At 37.7% G+C, this 18,038-nt stretch overlaps 1 protein-coding gene across 1 annotated transcript in view; it reads right to left on the minus strand.

The window, feature by feature from the left end:
• Positions 1–4,676, minus strand: part of LOC110446518 (myosin, essential light chain, adductor muscle-like) — a 34,770-nt gene extending 30,094 nt beyond the window's left edge. The window contains exon 1 of the mRNA XM_021491704.1: positions 4,343–4,676. Within this exon, the coding sequence (XP_021347379.1) occupies positions 4,343–4,376 (34 nt within the window). The 5' untranslated portion in view covers positions 4,377–4,676. The remainder of the gene's footprint in view (positions 1–4,342) is intronic.
• Positions 4,677–18,038: the final 13,362 nt, after the last annotated feature.

Here is an 18,038-nt window from a genome sequence, read left to right on the forward strand (position 1 = left end):
CAACAGTATTGTTCATATCATCATAACAACAGTATTGTTTATAACTTAAACGAATTGTTTAATACATAACTTTCCTGTTGAAAGCATGAAATGCGTAATTCAATTTTCTCATAAATTTTGAAAATGTAAATAGGAAACAAAGCATCACATCAGCCACAAGCTCTCTATGGAGGGAGAAGAGAAGCAGTACCCTAAATGTTAAAAAAAAGCACATCAAACAAGGTTAAATGCCCCTGCCACTCGGTTGGAAATTATTTTAGCAGATACGGCAGACTTTCTGACTAGTAGTAATTTACCGTTCAACGAAATGAGAAGCCTTGATTAATCCTTCACCAGTGTTTCCACGTCCATAGCAAAAGTAATGAAGCATACCCTTACGTTGGGCAGGGGGGACAGTTTCTGGGTCATTTTAACTTTAATTACATTCTGACGGTTTCCGTATGGAAAATTTAACTAGGTCATTCAAGTCAAAGCTAACAGCGTGTATTGAAGATTTAACCTAATTCACAGAATTAATTCGCCAAAAATACCGTCAGAAAGCGTCTACATTAACTAAACCGCGTGTTACTAAAATAGCCTTCACTTGCTCTCAGAATTTCGACTACATACATGTACTTGGTTATCGACCCCGAGTTGTCTTGATCCCCTTCCATCCCTCCTACTCCGGATAGATTAAAAAAATAACCAGCAGATACTGGATCATCCGACTGGCTACCAATTTTACAGGATTTTGTAAAGAATCTGCATTATTTTGGCTTATCTCCCCCTAGTTTAAAAATGATATATCAGCTATCAAGAGGATCAAAATATCATGTAAGTCCTTTTTTTATTCTGGCGACATTGGATCAGAAAAAATAATTTTTACTTAACTAATTATTACATTTATTTATTTTTATTTATTTACACGTATGTCTTTCATTTTGTTCGAATTTCGTCTCTTTTGTAATTGAATTTTTGGTACTTTTGTTCCTAATCAGTTACTCTATGTATTAAAAGTGCATTAGTTTACCTTCACCATATTACAGGCGGAGACTTCTCTCGCGCACTCAAAGAAATACAGGTTCAACACAAATACAAAATTGCCCCAACAGAGATACGAAACAACCAGCGAATTGAACCGAATTAAGCACAAAAAAGGAAGGACATCAGGAATCTCCACAAAAATCGAGTTCGAAACCATGTGTTCCGGAACTTAAGGAATGTATCGGTACCACAAGTGGCACTTCCAAAGAGTCACCGGTTGTCATAGATACACGTGTAGTGAAGTATACTATTGTTAACAAAATAGCTGACACAGGAACTAGTCAGAAGTCAAATTATTATGACCGAATGATTTAAACATATGTTATTGCAATTTGCAATGGAATTAGGCACACGATATCCCAACTTATGCAACCTTTTCCCAGAAAGGCAACATCAACAATAATATTTACACAAGTCATCAATGAGAGCGAAAAAAAGAAGATAGAGTGTAAGAGAAGAGAGAAGAGAGAGAGAAACTATAGAACCTACCACTGTCTTTTATATAAACTTTTAGCGTAGAATGAAAACTTCCCGGTAGAAAACTCTGGATACTTATTTCATGTGCTTACTTCAGGGTATACCTATTTATTATGGCCTATATAATACACCATCAATTTACAGAAGACATTTCACAATGAATATCTGGTTTTCAGTTTTCTCAGCTTCCAATTAGGAACATTCCCCCCTCACCCTATATATATTTTTCTCTAACAAACTTTCTCCGTTGAAACTCACTCCTCCATGAGGTAGTAGGGGTTTATTGGTCAGAATTCCATATCGCCCTTGCTAAGCGTCAATATAGACGAATCACGAGCGTATAGAGATACAGGCCGAAACGAGATTCATAATTCAACACATATTGTACATTCATTTTCTCAATTATCTTGATTAGAAACATTTTAAGGCTGCATATTTTTTTCCGAGATTGTATATTTGCAGCAAGTACATTTAAGGTGTATGCATGTTCAGTGACTATGTTCATCTAGAATGTTCTTTTAACCCAGCCTTAATGTATACTTACATTCCTATTACAGTGGTAATGTAAGGTAATAATGTGCTATATTCTCTATTTCACCCATGGAGACCCATTTGAACTCTTCCATTTAATGGTTGGGATAGTTCATTATGAAATTTCAGGGGTGACTGAGTTAAATAGTTAGTGAAATAACCCTACGTTAAATTACGTCATTTTTTTTGCAATGATTTGCATCTGCTTTGTGACGTCATAATTTACTATCGATTGGGTTTCGATTACCATATGAGATCAGGAAGAGAGAATAAAATACTTTTTCTTCGCCCTTTTTTGAAGTATGCTATGGGAGAAATAGAACATCTAACTGGTGACAAATTAATCTGATCAAATAATTAAACTAGATATGTCTAATATCGATCTCAATCGATGTATATAAGTCCGGAATAATGTCGAGTTTATGATATCTATATATAGCCAAACCCATAATGTATGAAATAATATCGACAAATCTTAAAATAAATTCTGTCAAATTTTCGAGGTTATCCCCCATTTGTCAAGACAAACCAACTAATCTATATATAATCAGAGTACATTTACCTATATATTATGGAAGCATAGTAAAATAGGATATAACGACCGACTATAAACATAGCATCTTTCACACTTCACAAGGCTTTTCAGTATTATTTAAAAAGGACAACATCATGACGTCACAATTACATGTCATTACATGACAATAGTAACGTCACGTTACTACCAATCCTGTGTACATTGTGGCGTCACGACATGTAATTGTGACGTCACGTTACTACCAATCCTGTGTACATTGTGACGTCACGACATGTAATTGTGACGTCATGACGTTGTCCTTTTGAAATAAACCCGATCGTTATATCTTTTTTTCTATGCTTACCTTTAACCTTCTTTACATGGACATTTAATCTTTTTAATTATTTTATACGCTACATGTATATAGACTAGTCGTCGACATGAAATGGTATTCTCAGTAATGTTTTGTACTATACAATTATTATGTAGCGTTTTCCAAGTTACATAACACACCCACCTATGATTACAAGGAATTAAAATGCATGTACTACATGCATATACGGTAATAAAATATCCATGTACTAAATTTAATTGTCTAAACCGGAAGGCAGTTGATATTCAATAGAATTAAATTGCAAATAAAAATAAAGAAACAAAAATAATTATAGAATTCAATTCAGATTACTATCTTTTTTTGTAGGTCTTGTTTGGTGCTAAAGACCCATCCCCTTATTTATCGAGGCTTAATCTAAAAAGGCATGAAATTCGAAACCTGAAACTCAAGAATTTGATAGATGCCAGCAACCGATATTCCGAGGCAGAGGATGGCCAGAACGTGCTTCGTGCGTGGGGCGCCCACGGGGGAATTTAACCGCTTTTATACACACCGTAAATACCGGCAACGCTTTCACTTTATTGCAACCAAGACAGATTTTGATGAAAAATTGTTTTTCTAATACTATGCAATCGTGTAAGAAAATATTTTATGAAAATCAAAGTTAATCAGTCAATAAATGTATTCTATCAATTATAATGGAATGTTAATGTAATTAATTGATATCAAACAAATACTACACACAGCTTCAATGATATGGAGAGGAATCTTTGTATGTAGCTTATATCTCATATAATCTTTATAAATAGCACGCTACACTAAATAAATCCTCCGACAATCCTAAATTTCTTTCCTTGCTGCAAAACTTTTCATTTTATGCATTTTCTTAATTAATTTTGTTGAGCAATCACGAATGTCCATTATTTGGTACAATCATTTCATGACCTGCGTTCGACTGCTGTATACGTGGTATAATGGCAGGCACGAACGCGACATATACCTAATACACAAGACAGACTAGGTATATGCACATCGTCATACGTGTTTATCCTTCCGGTCGACTCCCCCTCATAGTACTTTCCCACTTTAGTCAAATGAATTGCACTTATTCGTTTGTACTGTTATTCTAAGACGCTAAACGCCGAGTGCGCTTGGAACTGTTCACCTGTATGAGTCAGCTCATTCACCCTAATGAGCTAGCTCATTCACCTGAAAGAGGTACTTCATTCACTCGAATGAGTTGGTTCATACACCCCGAAGGAGTCGCTTCATTCACCCATATGAGTTAGTAATTCACGAATGAGTTACTCTAATCACTCAAATGAGTTAGTTTAAACGAGTGTGTGAGTTCATTCTTTCAAATTTCAGTGCATATGATAAACGACCCGAATAAAAATCGCACGCCCATTTTAGTTTTAAAACTCTCCTATAACCAGAACATGCTATACAGCTGTTCAACTTACCGTCTAAATCTGGCATACATCCGTCGGCAGACATTTTGAATTTTTGCCGTTTTTTCTCGGGTTTAAATCTTTTAGTCCAGTTGTAGTAATACGGCCTCACCTACACCCACATTCACTCGCTCCCAAAGGCTTTCTGCGGATAATACGTCCTCCAGCGGCGAGTACGAAACTAACGCGAACTGGTCAACAGTTTATCAAAGTTTATTTCCGAGAACCCTAAGTGTTTATAATAACGCGGCAATGATTGTATCGAGAAGGCCTCCAAGGCAGACACAAGTGAACGCACCCTACAATCGCACGGCGGAATTCTTATCGCTTCTACTACGAAATTAACCGTGCAGGGTGATTCCACAACACTTGAAAATTTAGGGAAGTTAGGTTATGGCTATAAAATACGAAAGAGAAGGTCGACTGGCCCTTCAAAAAGTATCCGCTTGAAAATCATTTATTTTTAGCAAATCGCTAATATACACCTGTTTATATGAGTCTGAGAAAAACAGAAAATGTATGTGTATGTGTGTGTGTGTTTTTTCCCCCAAACTGGTATGGAATTACGTTTAACGGCAAATAATTCAGCAAGCCAGCCTAACTGTTCTTGGTTTTTTGTTTGTTAAAGTTATGGCATACTTTTGACTTGTTTTATTTGTTCGAGCATTAACCGACAAGGAAAAGCCTGGTACCAATTAGGACCGTACCTGAAGGATTACAGCTAACCGGATATACGGATTATAAAAATAAAACGATTAGCCGGTCGTTAAATACTACACAGACGTATAATTACGGCGCGTTACAGTGCTCTGTACATTACACGTAGAGTCCGACATAATTTTCGAGCGGGCAGTTTGATTATTCCGGAAAGAACTGATAATAAATATGACTTGGACTTTTGCGATATATAATAATCTTATTTAGAATTACATTAATTTTAAGACGTTGATAATAAATATTTTATTTGAAATGTCTGAAAGACGTCAAAAATAAACGGATTCAGACAAATTGACTTCAGATGTTATAAAATGAAGTATTCTTTTAATTCTACAATGCATACTAATTGTGGTCTGGTTTGTTTGTTTGGTTTGTATGTGTTTTACGTCCTATTAACAGCTATGCTCATTTAAGGACGTGCCAGGTTTTGGTGGTGGAGGAATTAAAGTCCGAGTTCCCGGAGAAAAACCAACTACCGACAAAGAGGCATTCGACTGCAATTTCATGTATATTTATATATCACTCTCAACGTTCCACACAAACGTTTGATTCAGTCATCCGGAACTTTTGTTTGCATATCTATGTAATAATCTAATATTTCGGGTGTTTACCACGGCCTTGGTCTCGAACAGGGTGGGGGAAAATACGAAGACAATAGGATCACTTCGCCTTTTTTGTCGCATGCTCGAAAAAGAAAGAAACAGCTTAGCATCAATCGGGAACCGTCGGCATTTTCCGTAAAAGACGGTTACACGATTGGGCTGAGCGCTGCCAGACTCATGTTTACTATTGTGCCAAGCATCACAAGAAATAATTTACGGGTTTTAATCTAATCACATTAATTGCCTGAAAGTTGAGCGGTGGATCAGACACAAATTATTTCATTTTACGGGAGTAATCTTACTTTCATTACACACGTATGACTTATGAAAATGATAAGGTTCCAGTTTCAAGAACCTTTCATATTTTTATTTTAACATGAGTGGGAGGAAAGGAGGGTGGGGGTGTCCATTTCCAGTTGTTCTGAATTGTTTCACCGTTATCTTTCGGGGTTAAATACTTTTTAGAAATTAATTATCGTGTATTGGAAAATAGTTTAAGAAATTTTAGATATATTTCAATCAAGTGTTGCAATGGGCGCAGCTGATGATCAATTCAGATCTCGTCAATGTCCCTTAAGCAGAAGACACAAGAGCACAGGGGACACTGACGAGATTTAGACGAGAAGACACTACACAAAACCTGCAGGTTCGGGAAAAAAATAAGCCTGCTGTATTCCACTGCGTGTCGTAAAAGGCGACTAATGTGCTACCCATATTTGCTTCCCAGCGCCTTCCCTGGAAATACCCCTCTTTTGACCTTAGTGTTGAACCTTTGCCCAGGTGAGGAAGGCAACGGGACTTACTTCCATGCCCGGACATACCAAAGTTCTTAAAAAATGGTAGTTGTTATTCCCTGCTTAACGTTTAGCAGTTTTGGTTATGGCAACAACCTGTTAACCCGTTATCAGTGTAATATGGCCGGGTAGAATACGCTGCTTGGTATCTTCGACATGTTATTTCAGTGAGGTAGCACTTTAAAGTCCGCAATAAATCCACGCTATCACAAGGAGGCAAATACACCAACATATCCTACCTCCAGCACACATACATACATGCACGCTTACACAACACACATGGAGACACGTCTCTACTTGACCACAGATGTAGATAGATAGGGCGTTCAACAACATAAAACCAAACAAAGAGACAAAAAAAAAGAGCGGAAAAAAACAACCGATTCTACAAGGCCCCCACATTAGTCGCCTCTAACGAGCAATGCAGTTGGATAAAGGCTTATTTTTTCATTGAACCCACACATGTTTGGTGTAGGTGAAAAGTGATTTGAATTGCTCCAAACCTCTTTTCATATACACGGACTGAATCCATATACTGGTTTTAAGTATTATTGTTTCCTCGCACTCTCGGGCTTGGCCGACAAATTTATTCTTTGCATCTAATTGGTATTGCTTGTATGTTTTGTATTATATCATCACAAATTGATAAACTGCATATAGGCTGACGGGTTCTTATACAAAAACGTTTATTATTTCCATAAAAAAATTTACCCGGCGTCTCGATATAAACGTAATTGCTATGGTTTTATTGATATTTACGTACGTAGCCATTTCTTACAGTATCTCGGTCTTGTTTTCACCTAAAGCAATACCAGAAGAATCTTCTATAACTTCCATACGAATCATTTCAGCATGAGATTGTTTGATAATTCACCGATGGTTTGTAAAGGTTGGGAGGTCCAACTTTCGGCACCGTCGTCGATTACTCCTGCGCACACAGTCACGAAAAGTGGTAGCTGCATATGGTAAGAAGAAATGACTGGCACTGGTATTTACAGTAACTTACGTGGACAATTACAGCAATACACAAATTGATGAATACAGCACCCGACATTTATATATTTATACGCCAGAAACTACTTCACCAGGGAAACAAGTTGTTGTATACCTACAGTAAATTTCATTTTTGATAATCATAATTGCGAAGTCATTCCTTTACCGAATCGAGGAAATTTCACCATAAAACGTAACACATTCAATAGTTAATTTCAAAATATATCGACATCGTCTTCTTTTCAAAATTGTTTCAACCAATTGATATCAATATTAACTATGTGTAACTAGTACATTGGAAACGTAATATTTGCACATGTTTAAACTATTGTCATCAGTGAACAAGAAAACGGGGACAAATTTTTAAAGGGAGAAACAACAATTTCTTTTATTTGTACCGAAAAGGTCGTCAAAATCGGTTCAGAAATAGCTTCACATTTCCTTTTTTAAAATTGAAATTCTATTTTTTCAAGTCCATTATCAAGTATCCCACATGCTGACATTACTACATTCGTATCGTATTACGGAATTTACCAAAACACGTACTGATAATTAAAAGTTTTAGCACTTTTAATATAGTTGGAATATCATTTGATAAATTAAACTAACTCGGGAAATTTGACACAACATATTTCAATCTAAATATTAATTTTATCTAAATTGAAAGACGTTTTATTCGAAAGTTGAAATATATTTAAACAATTCCAGAAGGTTAGTTTTTCATTCGTCATTAATGCGAAGTATATATATATTCACAAAAATCCCCTATTAAATGTTATTGAAAAATGTTTCCTTTCAAAATTATACATTAAACGAATAATGTGTTGCTACCTGCGTTGTATATATATGTATGCTTATAATGGAACGTTAATGGTAGAGGAGAGAGTAAATTTATCAATTTTGTGTTGTAGTGGAGAAACACCTCCGGCGCTACATCTTAGATGCACACCGTAGGCATTCCCGATCTTTATCAGTTTTAACGAAAGGGGAACAAGAGAGGGATTTATCCGAAGGCAGGCGTTTAAAAACAGACAGATTCTAGATCATTATGTGAAACGTTAAAGTAGCGATTAAAAGGTTAAAACAAAATACATTATTTCTTAATATTACATTTGGTCCGGATACAGTCCGGTATTACAATATGAACTAACTACAAAACTTATGTATTCGGCAAACTTCGGGAGAATCCGTTTAATTCCGTCATTGGAGCGGACGCCGCCGCAATTTCACGAATGGGATCCGATTCTATAAGTGTGGGCGACAAAATGCAAGCAGCATGTATATTCCGGAATCAGGTATTTTTAGGATATCTAAATTTATAATCAATGATGCTAATTATATTTTTCAATGTAAACACATGTTCCGTACTCTTTCCATAAACTGAAGGTTGATAGTGTGTTATATTATAAACACTTTCAACGATTCTAAATCTATCAAACCAGTTCCCGAATTAGACCTCGAATGTGGCTGTGTCGATAAAGGAATGCCTGTGTTGAGCACGCAGACATTTCAGACACGCTTCCGGATGCGATGTGATAAAATTAACACCTATTTACGACTGATTACTTTAGCAATTATTTTAGCATCCTAGAATGGATAGGGATATTCCCGAAGTATGTTTTAAAAGCTACACTAAAACTCGGCGCGCTCATTAAGCCTCTATCTAGCTCAAAGAGGGTTTACCAAAATGAGCATCTGGTCAAGGTCTTTATGTTCAATCAAAGAGTTTACCATATTTTTGAAAGCCTTGTTCTGACATTACGAGCGAAATATTTAGGAGTATTCCCGCAGATCAACGATGGTGGTTGAACGAGACTACGATAAAACGCTTACTGGAAAGTTGTTTTGAACCAGTTCCGTCAGGCAAGCGACCCGAAGCATGTAATTCTTGCCAATCGGACCACGTGTGCTGTCTCGATTGTTCAAGTCTACCCAGCTGTGCCAATGGGTGGCGCCAAAGCTGGGAAGTAAACATAACAGTTAAAAAGTTCGTGTGCTTGAGATACCTTTTACAGGCTTGTAGTTTGACATGGTACCCTCTTCATTGCGGCCATTTTGTCTCCTTACACCATGTCGACGAGTAATCACGCGATCATCCTTAACAACGACGACGGCGCCGACGCTGATGACAACAGCAGCAGCAGCAGCAGCAATAACTTTAATATACAATGAAAAAAAAAAAAAAGTTAGTGAATAAACATTCAAGTAAAAAATATTCTCTGTAATTTCATTAGAAAATGTGTTTTTCATACTATAGTATGATGTAGCATATTGGTAAGAACTTTGTCTGTGTAAACGTGGTGCGGATTGTCAATCGGCAAATTGGCAAGTATAAAATGGTTTATGGTTAGTCACTTATGAAACAAATTTTAGATGTTAATAGATCATTACTCAATATTTTCGTTTGGTAAGTAAATATAAACTGAACAAGCAAAGTAAATTTGTAAATATATTTTATTATCTCTATATATTGGAATCGACTCGGAAACGCAAAGAATCCACTTTCCTTAGTGATGAACCTGTTATGGTATAGTGTTCAGTGTGTAGATGGGGTGCTCTCACTTACTGGTCAAGTCTTCATCACGCCAGCGCATCAACAAGCAAGAATCGGGTAGTAGACGCTACACAGTGGGAAAACCAAACAAAGTCTTATCTTATGATGTCAAATACAGATTACAGAGCGCTGTGTCTCAGATTGATATATACTGTAAACTCTATGCAAGCATGGCAGAAATATTTTGACATGCCAAACCAAAACATGCTATGTTGTGGCTGGGAATCCGCGGATAGCTCACACACTGGGGATGAAAGGCCCTTCGGCATGGTCAAAATACTCTATCGCGTGTAAAATCGACTGATGACGTCATCGAGGCTTTCCGGTTAGAGTGGTGGGATTCAAATAATATAGTTCCCGAAATAGTATTCTGTGGTGAATGAAGTCGTCACTCCAGGGGTTTAAATCGTTTTAGCAGTACAAAAATATCATACATTTTGACGATGTACATGTATGGTTTCGCGGAGATCCGTAATAGGATTAGTTCGCGAATTAACACATTTTGCGAACGTGGTTGACAGAGTGGTATTCCAAGTTGCAGTTGATTGAGCAGTTAGTCAAAACGTAAGGAAAACTATAAGTTGTTTCGATATCATAAACAACGAAGACCTGAAGAATCCTCTTCATATCTGACAACCTTTCTTACAACGATAGATTTGAATCTGGCTGTTTTACGAAAAGAAGCTTCAGTGGTGAAACCTGTCCAATCCAACACCCTATGGGACACGACATAGTATACAGTAAAACCTGTCCAATCCAGCATCCTGTGGGACACTACATAGTATACAGTTAAACCTGTCCAATCCAGCACCCTGTGGGACACGACATAGTATACAGTAAAGCTTGTCCAATCCGGCACCCTATGGGACACGACATAGTATATAGTAAAACTTTTCCAATCCGGCACCCTATGTGACACTACATAGTATACAGTAAAACCTGTCTAATCCAGCATCCTGTGGGACACTACATAGTATACAGTAAAACTTGACCAATCCGGCACCCTATGTGACACGACTGAGTATACAGTAAAACCTGTCCAATCCGTCATCTCTTGGGAAATATTTATCAGATTGGAAAGGATTCCAGAATACACAGAATTTATTTCGATTTATTTCTTAGAAATTTAGATTACAGCATTGTATTCGGGGTCGGTTTTGTTTTGTTTTGTTTAACGCGTCCTATTAACAGCTAGGTCATTTTACATGCCTCCATGTGTGTTTTGTAAGCGTGCATGGGTGTTTGTGTGCCGGAGACAGGGTTGGTTTGGTTTGGTTTAGTATCGTTTAATGTCCTATCAACAGCTGTGGTCATTTAAGGACGGCCTACCATGTGTGCAAGATGCATGCGTGTAGTGTTTGCGCGTGTGTTTTGGGAGGCTGCGATATGTTCGTGTTTGTCTCCTTGTGATAGCGCGGAACTGATGCCGACTTTATAGTGCTACCTCACTGAAACATACTGCCCAAGACACCCAGCAGGACACCCCACCCGGGCACATTATACTGACAACGGGCGAACCAGTCGTCCCACTTCTAAATTGCTGAGCATAGGAGTAGAAACTAACATTTTTACAGGCTCTGGTATGTCTTGGCCAGGGGACAGAACCCAAAGCCTTCCTCACAGGGGCGAACGCTCAGCTTAAGGTCAAAAGTGAGGCATTGTTTAGGGAGACATTAGGAAGAAGAAAGTTGTTTAGAAAGAAGAGAAAAGAAAAAAAACAAATTTAGTCGCCTCTTACGATCATGCAATGGGCGGCAGCAGGTGCAATTATTACGCCATACCTGCAAGGTCACGGAGACAGGGTATGTTGGTGTACTTGCCTTTTGGTCTTAGCGCAGATCTGATGCCGACTTTATAGTGCTATCTCACTGAAATACCATGCCGAAGGCACCCAGTAAAACATTCCGCCCGGTTATATTAATACTGACAACGAGTGAACCAGTTATAGTTACTTTTGTATCAGGATTCATTTTTACATTCTTTGGCTTAGTTGTGGGGGAAAAAATCCACAGTAAAAGGAAATCTGTTAGTATGTAGTTTGAATAGGACATCCAGAATGAGTGACTCGAGTTCTTTAACTTCCTAATTTAGAAAAAAGACAACGAGTTTTAGCGATTTTTGTATACAAAATTTCATTTATTTACAATAATAATGAAAACAGATTCTTTCTTTCACGGATGAATAATCTGCAATGGAGAAGCGCCGAAGTCAGATGGCGCCAATTTTCGAACCACTACGTTCCATAGTTCGGGATTTAAACCACGCAGTCAACTGAGTGATCTCAATCAACAGATTGGCTAACGCTCATGGGGTAGTTGGGTAGCGCAATGGATAGCGCACTAGCCTTTCACCAAGGTGGCCGGGGTTCGATCCCGCTATCTAGACATGAAAAGGTGTCGGGTCACCTGCCCGACCATGTGGGTTTTCTCCGGGTACTCCGGTTTCCTCTCACGTTAAGACCCGGCGCGCGCTAATATTCGTGCCAATAACAGTGATTGTTTTAAGTTGAGATAAATAAAGTTTATACATTATATAACGAGTTTGCTAAACCAACACCTCTGTCGTTACTGAATGGCCAGGGAGTTGACGAGTAGGGGTCGACCCATTCAGGTAGATAATGTTCTCTCCAGTAACGGTAGCTAGATACGAAACGAATGTACCTAACTACATGAACACAGAGACCATGCCTATATGTCAAACAGACTTAATGCCATAATATATAAGTGACATTTATTTGGTAAAAACTGTTTTTACATTCTCCAGATTGCTCATGTTTTTATAGGAAGAACAGCTTTAATTTCCTGCTCTCTCGTAATGTTCATAATCGAACGAGGCTATACACAGTATTTGCTTTTTTTAAACATGATGATATACATCTATTCATCAAAATATAAAAATACGATCTGGAGAAGACCAGTAGTGATGATTTAAATAATGTTATGAGTTACTGTAGTTTTTGTTGATTTTGCATAATTTTCTCATTAACATTGAAAGACTTAATTCATCAACAACCACATTTGGATGCGTCAATAAGATTTTGTATTGTTTATCAATCTTGGTCTATTGAGCGATTGATTCAAAGCTATTCAATGTGTTAGTTGAAGTGGACTGCCAAGCGTCGCATTGACAAATATAGAAATGGCGTCATAACCAAACCAAACGAAACGTGAACGCTATTTTCATTTAATAAGTTCGTATACCGATAGTGGAAATGCAATACAAAAGAATATATACGTTTATGATGCCTTTTCCTTCGTGTTCTACCAAGTCATCAGTGCCTGTGTATTTGTTATGACTAGAATTAGTCTTTTTCACTCAACATACGAGATTGTGTGTTGATGTAGCGTACATCAGTAGCCGCTCGTTAGACCCAGACAACAAAACTTCCCGTCAATCTGTGTGATGATAGAGCTTGTCATTTGAACGTTGAGATGTTCTAAATGCAAACCCAGAGAGGAACTAATGACGTCAGAACCAGAGATCACAAATGTCTTCTGGCGTAAATACAACTGTTAGAAATAAATGTACAGCGCATTCATTACGTAACAGACAGACCAACATGAACATCCGTCTTCTGAAATTAATGGCAAGCCAGCTTAATACCCAGAGAGGGGTCATACAAGTTCAAAGATGTCAGTGAATGAAATCGAAATATCTTTAAATGAAACAGAGATACAACTGTTTCTTAAAATAAATTAAAGATATCTCATTATTAACTTTTGATAATAGAAAAATATAAATATAATGGTTATCTTAAATGAACGAAGGATATCTGTCAATGCTTCAAAGATATCTGTGAATACAGAGACGTATGGTAAATATAAAAGAGATATCTTACATAATTTAGATAATATGAGATATATCCAGAAGATTATGAAAGATAGCTATCATGTATTAAATGCTAAGTTGGCTTGTCATAGAAATAAACATTCGATACTTCAAATATTAGTTTAGGGCTTTTAGGGCCCCTTTAAGCCCGTATGTCGTATGATTCCAGAAAATGCCAAAATCTCTTTCTGGCGACCAAACCAAAAGTTCGATATTTTAAGGCGAAATTGACATTTTAAAATTAGAAAAAAGGAATTAATTATTATTGTCTTAATCAATTATTTAGGTAGAATTGAATAATGGATTAGTACATTGTATCTGTTCTGTTTCTTTAGCAAATTCAAATCATCGAAAATATTACTTTCAAACCGAATCACAAAAGGAATTACAGACGATAGTTAACTGCTTCCCTTTACGTGCATTCGATATTTTATGAAGTCCACAATTAAAGATAATTCTATTTGTTTTACAACAGCAATGAAGCAAGTATTTTCAAATTATTTCAATCACTCTTGATGGCGCGGATGGAAGCGCACTGGGGGTCTTAATGTTGGAAGAAGCCGGAGTACCCAGAGAAAAACACGTGGTCGGGCAAGTACCCAATATCTTTTCACGTCTGATCGGTGAGTCAAACCCAAGACCATCTCTATGAAAGGCGTGTGCGCTACCCACTGCGCCCACCGACCATTTGTAAAACCTATGATCATATATTTCATACCTGAATGTACTATATTGCTAGAATATATATTCTACAGATTTATTGTCAGGACAGAACGTTGACAGAGGATGGACAGTATGGCTCTTTCCAGTGGAGGTTGGCTGTAGAGGTTTCCCCGCACAGTCAGTGTGGAGGACACTACAGTCAATAGGACTCACTGGGAGGGCAAGAGCTACCGCCATCAGACGATTGGGAGAGGCTGCAGAGAGAGCATCGTGCTGGCTATGGCACAAACGAGAAGAGCCAATGTGGAAGCCGACATAGACGAGTAGTGGTTTGGCCACCACTACTGACCCACCAGCCGGAGGATGTAGTGATTAAGGGTCGAAACATCTGTTGAGGGCTGGCCATCACCTGATGACATCAAATGAGGCTTCGCGACTAGAATGACAGCAGTGACGGACTACAAGTCAAGGATGTCACAAGATGCAGAATCACCATCATCTGTAAGCAATCATCTACAGATTTATTGTCAGGACAGAACGTTGACAGGTATAGACAGAACATAGGCAGACATGGACAAAACATTTTCCAGTACGACTGTCACATCCCACTTACTGCATTAACGTCAATGGCACAACAAAAGGACAAATTATTGTTACGATAGTCGAGGCTATGACCTTCATCTCAAGGTCACAACCAAACCTTCAACTCAAGGTTAGAATAGTGCAATCACAGGTTTCATCTTTTCTCTGCAAGGTCAAAGCCAAATGAACAGTCATATCAATGATGACCTTCATTTTAAGGTCAAGGTCATGATATTCGTTTCACGGTCTACATCACAAATGAAGCATTCACAGCCTATGTCAAAATTTCAAGGTTTAGTCACAATCAGGACCATTATTTCAATGTCAATGCCAAATCACGACCTTCATTTCAAAATAAAGGTCACAACGTAAACTTTCATCATATAGTCAAATCACATCGATCTCAAAGTGATTAAAGGTCAAAATCAAGTCCTTCATCTCCTTGTCAATGTCATATCTTAAAGTTATGGTCGAGATTAGGATGTCCATCTCAAAGAAATGTTCAGGAACTACCTATCAAGGTCAAGGTCACAATCTTGACATTCATTTCCTGGTCAATGTCACAATCAGGATATCCATTGCAAGGTTATTATAAAACCAAATGTGTCATCACAATGCCAAAATGAGGACTTTCAACTACAAAGAAAAATCACAATAAGGAAGATTACCTTTTGAAAACAATCAGGATCTTCATGTCCAGGTTACAATCTTGTACTCAACTCGAAAGTAAGTAAGGCCACTTTTATTGTATTCATCTCAAAGATAATGTCACAACCAGGGCATTCANCAGAGGATGGACAGTATGGCTCTTTCCAGTGGAGGTTGGCTGTAGAGGTTTCCCCGCACAGTCAGTGTGGAGGACACTACAGTCAATAGGACTCACTGGGAGGGCAAGAGCTACCGCCATCAGACGATTGGGAGAGGCTGCAGAGAGAGCATCGTGCTGGCTATGGCACAAACGAGAAGAGCCAATGTGGAAGCCGACATAGACGAGTAGTGGTTTGGCCACCACTACTGACCCACCAGCCGGAGGATGTAGTGATTAAGGGTCGAAACATCTGTTGAGGGCTGGCCATCACCTGATGACATCAAATGAGGCTTCGCGACTAGAATGACAGCAGTGACGGACTACAAGTCAAGGATGTCACAAGATGCAGAATCACCATCATCTGTAAGCAATCATCTACAGATTTATTGTCAGGACAGAACGTTGACAGGTATAGACAGAACATAGGCAGACATGGACAAAACATTTTCCAGTACGACTGTCACATCCCACTTACTGCATTAACGTCAATGGCACAACAAAAGGACAAATTATTGTTACGATAGTCGAGGCTATGACCTTCATCTCAAGGTCACAACCAAACCTTCAACTCAAGGTTAGAATAGTGCAATCACAGGTTTCATCTTTTCTCTGCAAGGTCAAAGCCAAATGAACAGTCATATCAATGATGACCTTCATTTTAAGGTCAAGGTCATGATATTCGTTTCACGGTCTACATCACAAATGAAGCATTCACAGCCTATGTCAAAATTTCAAGGTTTAGTCACAATCAGGACCATTATTTCAATGTCAATGCCAAATCACGACCTTCATTTCAAAATAAAGGTCACAACGTAAACTTTCATCATATAGTCAAATCACATCGATCTCAAAGTGATTAAAGGTCAAAATCAAGTCCTTCATCTCCTTGTCAATGTCATATCTTAAAGTTATGGTCGAGATTAGGATGTCCATCTCAAAGAAATGTTCAGGAACTACCTATCAAGGTCAAGGTCACAATCTTGACATTCATTTCCTGGTCAATGTCACAATCAGGATATCCATTGCAAGGTTATTATAAAACCAAATGTGTCATCACAATGCCAAAATGAGGACTTTCAACTACAAAGAAAAATCACAATAAGGAAGATTACCTTTTGAAAACAATCAGGATCTTCATGTCCAGGTTACAATCTTGTACTCAACTCGAAAGTAAGTAAGGCCACTTTTATTGTATTCATCTCAAAGATAATGTCACAACCAGGGCATTCATCTCTTGGTCAATGCTGCAATAAGGACCTTTTTATGATACTAAGGACCTAGATGTGACCTTGAAATGAAGGTCTTTGACATATATGTCCTGATTTTGACCTTAGCCATTCAAAAAAGCCACAACTTTGACCTAAACCTGAATGTAATGACCATGACCTTGACAATGAGGTTACAATATCTTTAAAACTAAAGTCCATATTGTTACATCATTGCATTGTCAAGGCAACTGTTTTGATATTCAGGTATAGCTAAACGTCAGAGCTTTCATTATACATGGCAAAGTATTGTCACCGTCAAAATCTTCAATTCCAGGTCACAATCCACAAAGTCAAAATGAAGCACTTTATCTCTGGTGAAGGCCACAATGAAGATCTACATCTCCATTCAAGGCCATAAATGTGACCTTGATCTCAGTCAAGGTCAGTCATACCTTCCTCTCAAGAGTTGATATCACTATCATAACCTTTTAGTTAAAATCTTATCCCTATCTGGGCCCGTATTCATGAAACTGTTCTCATTCTCAAGCATGGTTTTTGTGCTCAAACCAACTTTCTTATAACTGGCTTTAATCATGTCAAATGATCAAAAAGTCAAATGTAAACATTGAAAACAGTATTTGGTTTCAGGTCTTTTCAAAATATTTCCAAATCATTGACAAAACAAGATCTATTTATCCATTTATCAAGTTACAAGAAGAAGAAATTAGGCTTGAGCACAAAATCCATGCTTGAGCATGAGAACAGATTCATGATCACGCGCCCTGGACCTCAACAACAATCTCATCACTGAGCAGCCAGTAAAAATGAACTTTACTGCATTTATGACCTTTGACCCCAAAACTCCAAAACTTTCTGGTCTCTTTTAGTATACATACACGCCGTAGAAAGTTTTGAGATATTCCAGTCATTACTTTGCGAGATTTTTTTTTTTTTTTTTT

Source organism: Mizuhopecten yessoensis, unplaced genomic scaffold (assembly GCF_002113885.1).
Source record: "Mizuhopecten yessoensis strain PY_sf001 unplaced genomic scaffold, ASM211388v2 scaffold2751, whole genome shotgun sequence".
Lineage (NCBI taxonomy): Eukaryota > Metazoa > Mollusca > Bivalvia > Pectinida > Pectinidae > Mizuhopecten > Mizuhopecten yessoensis.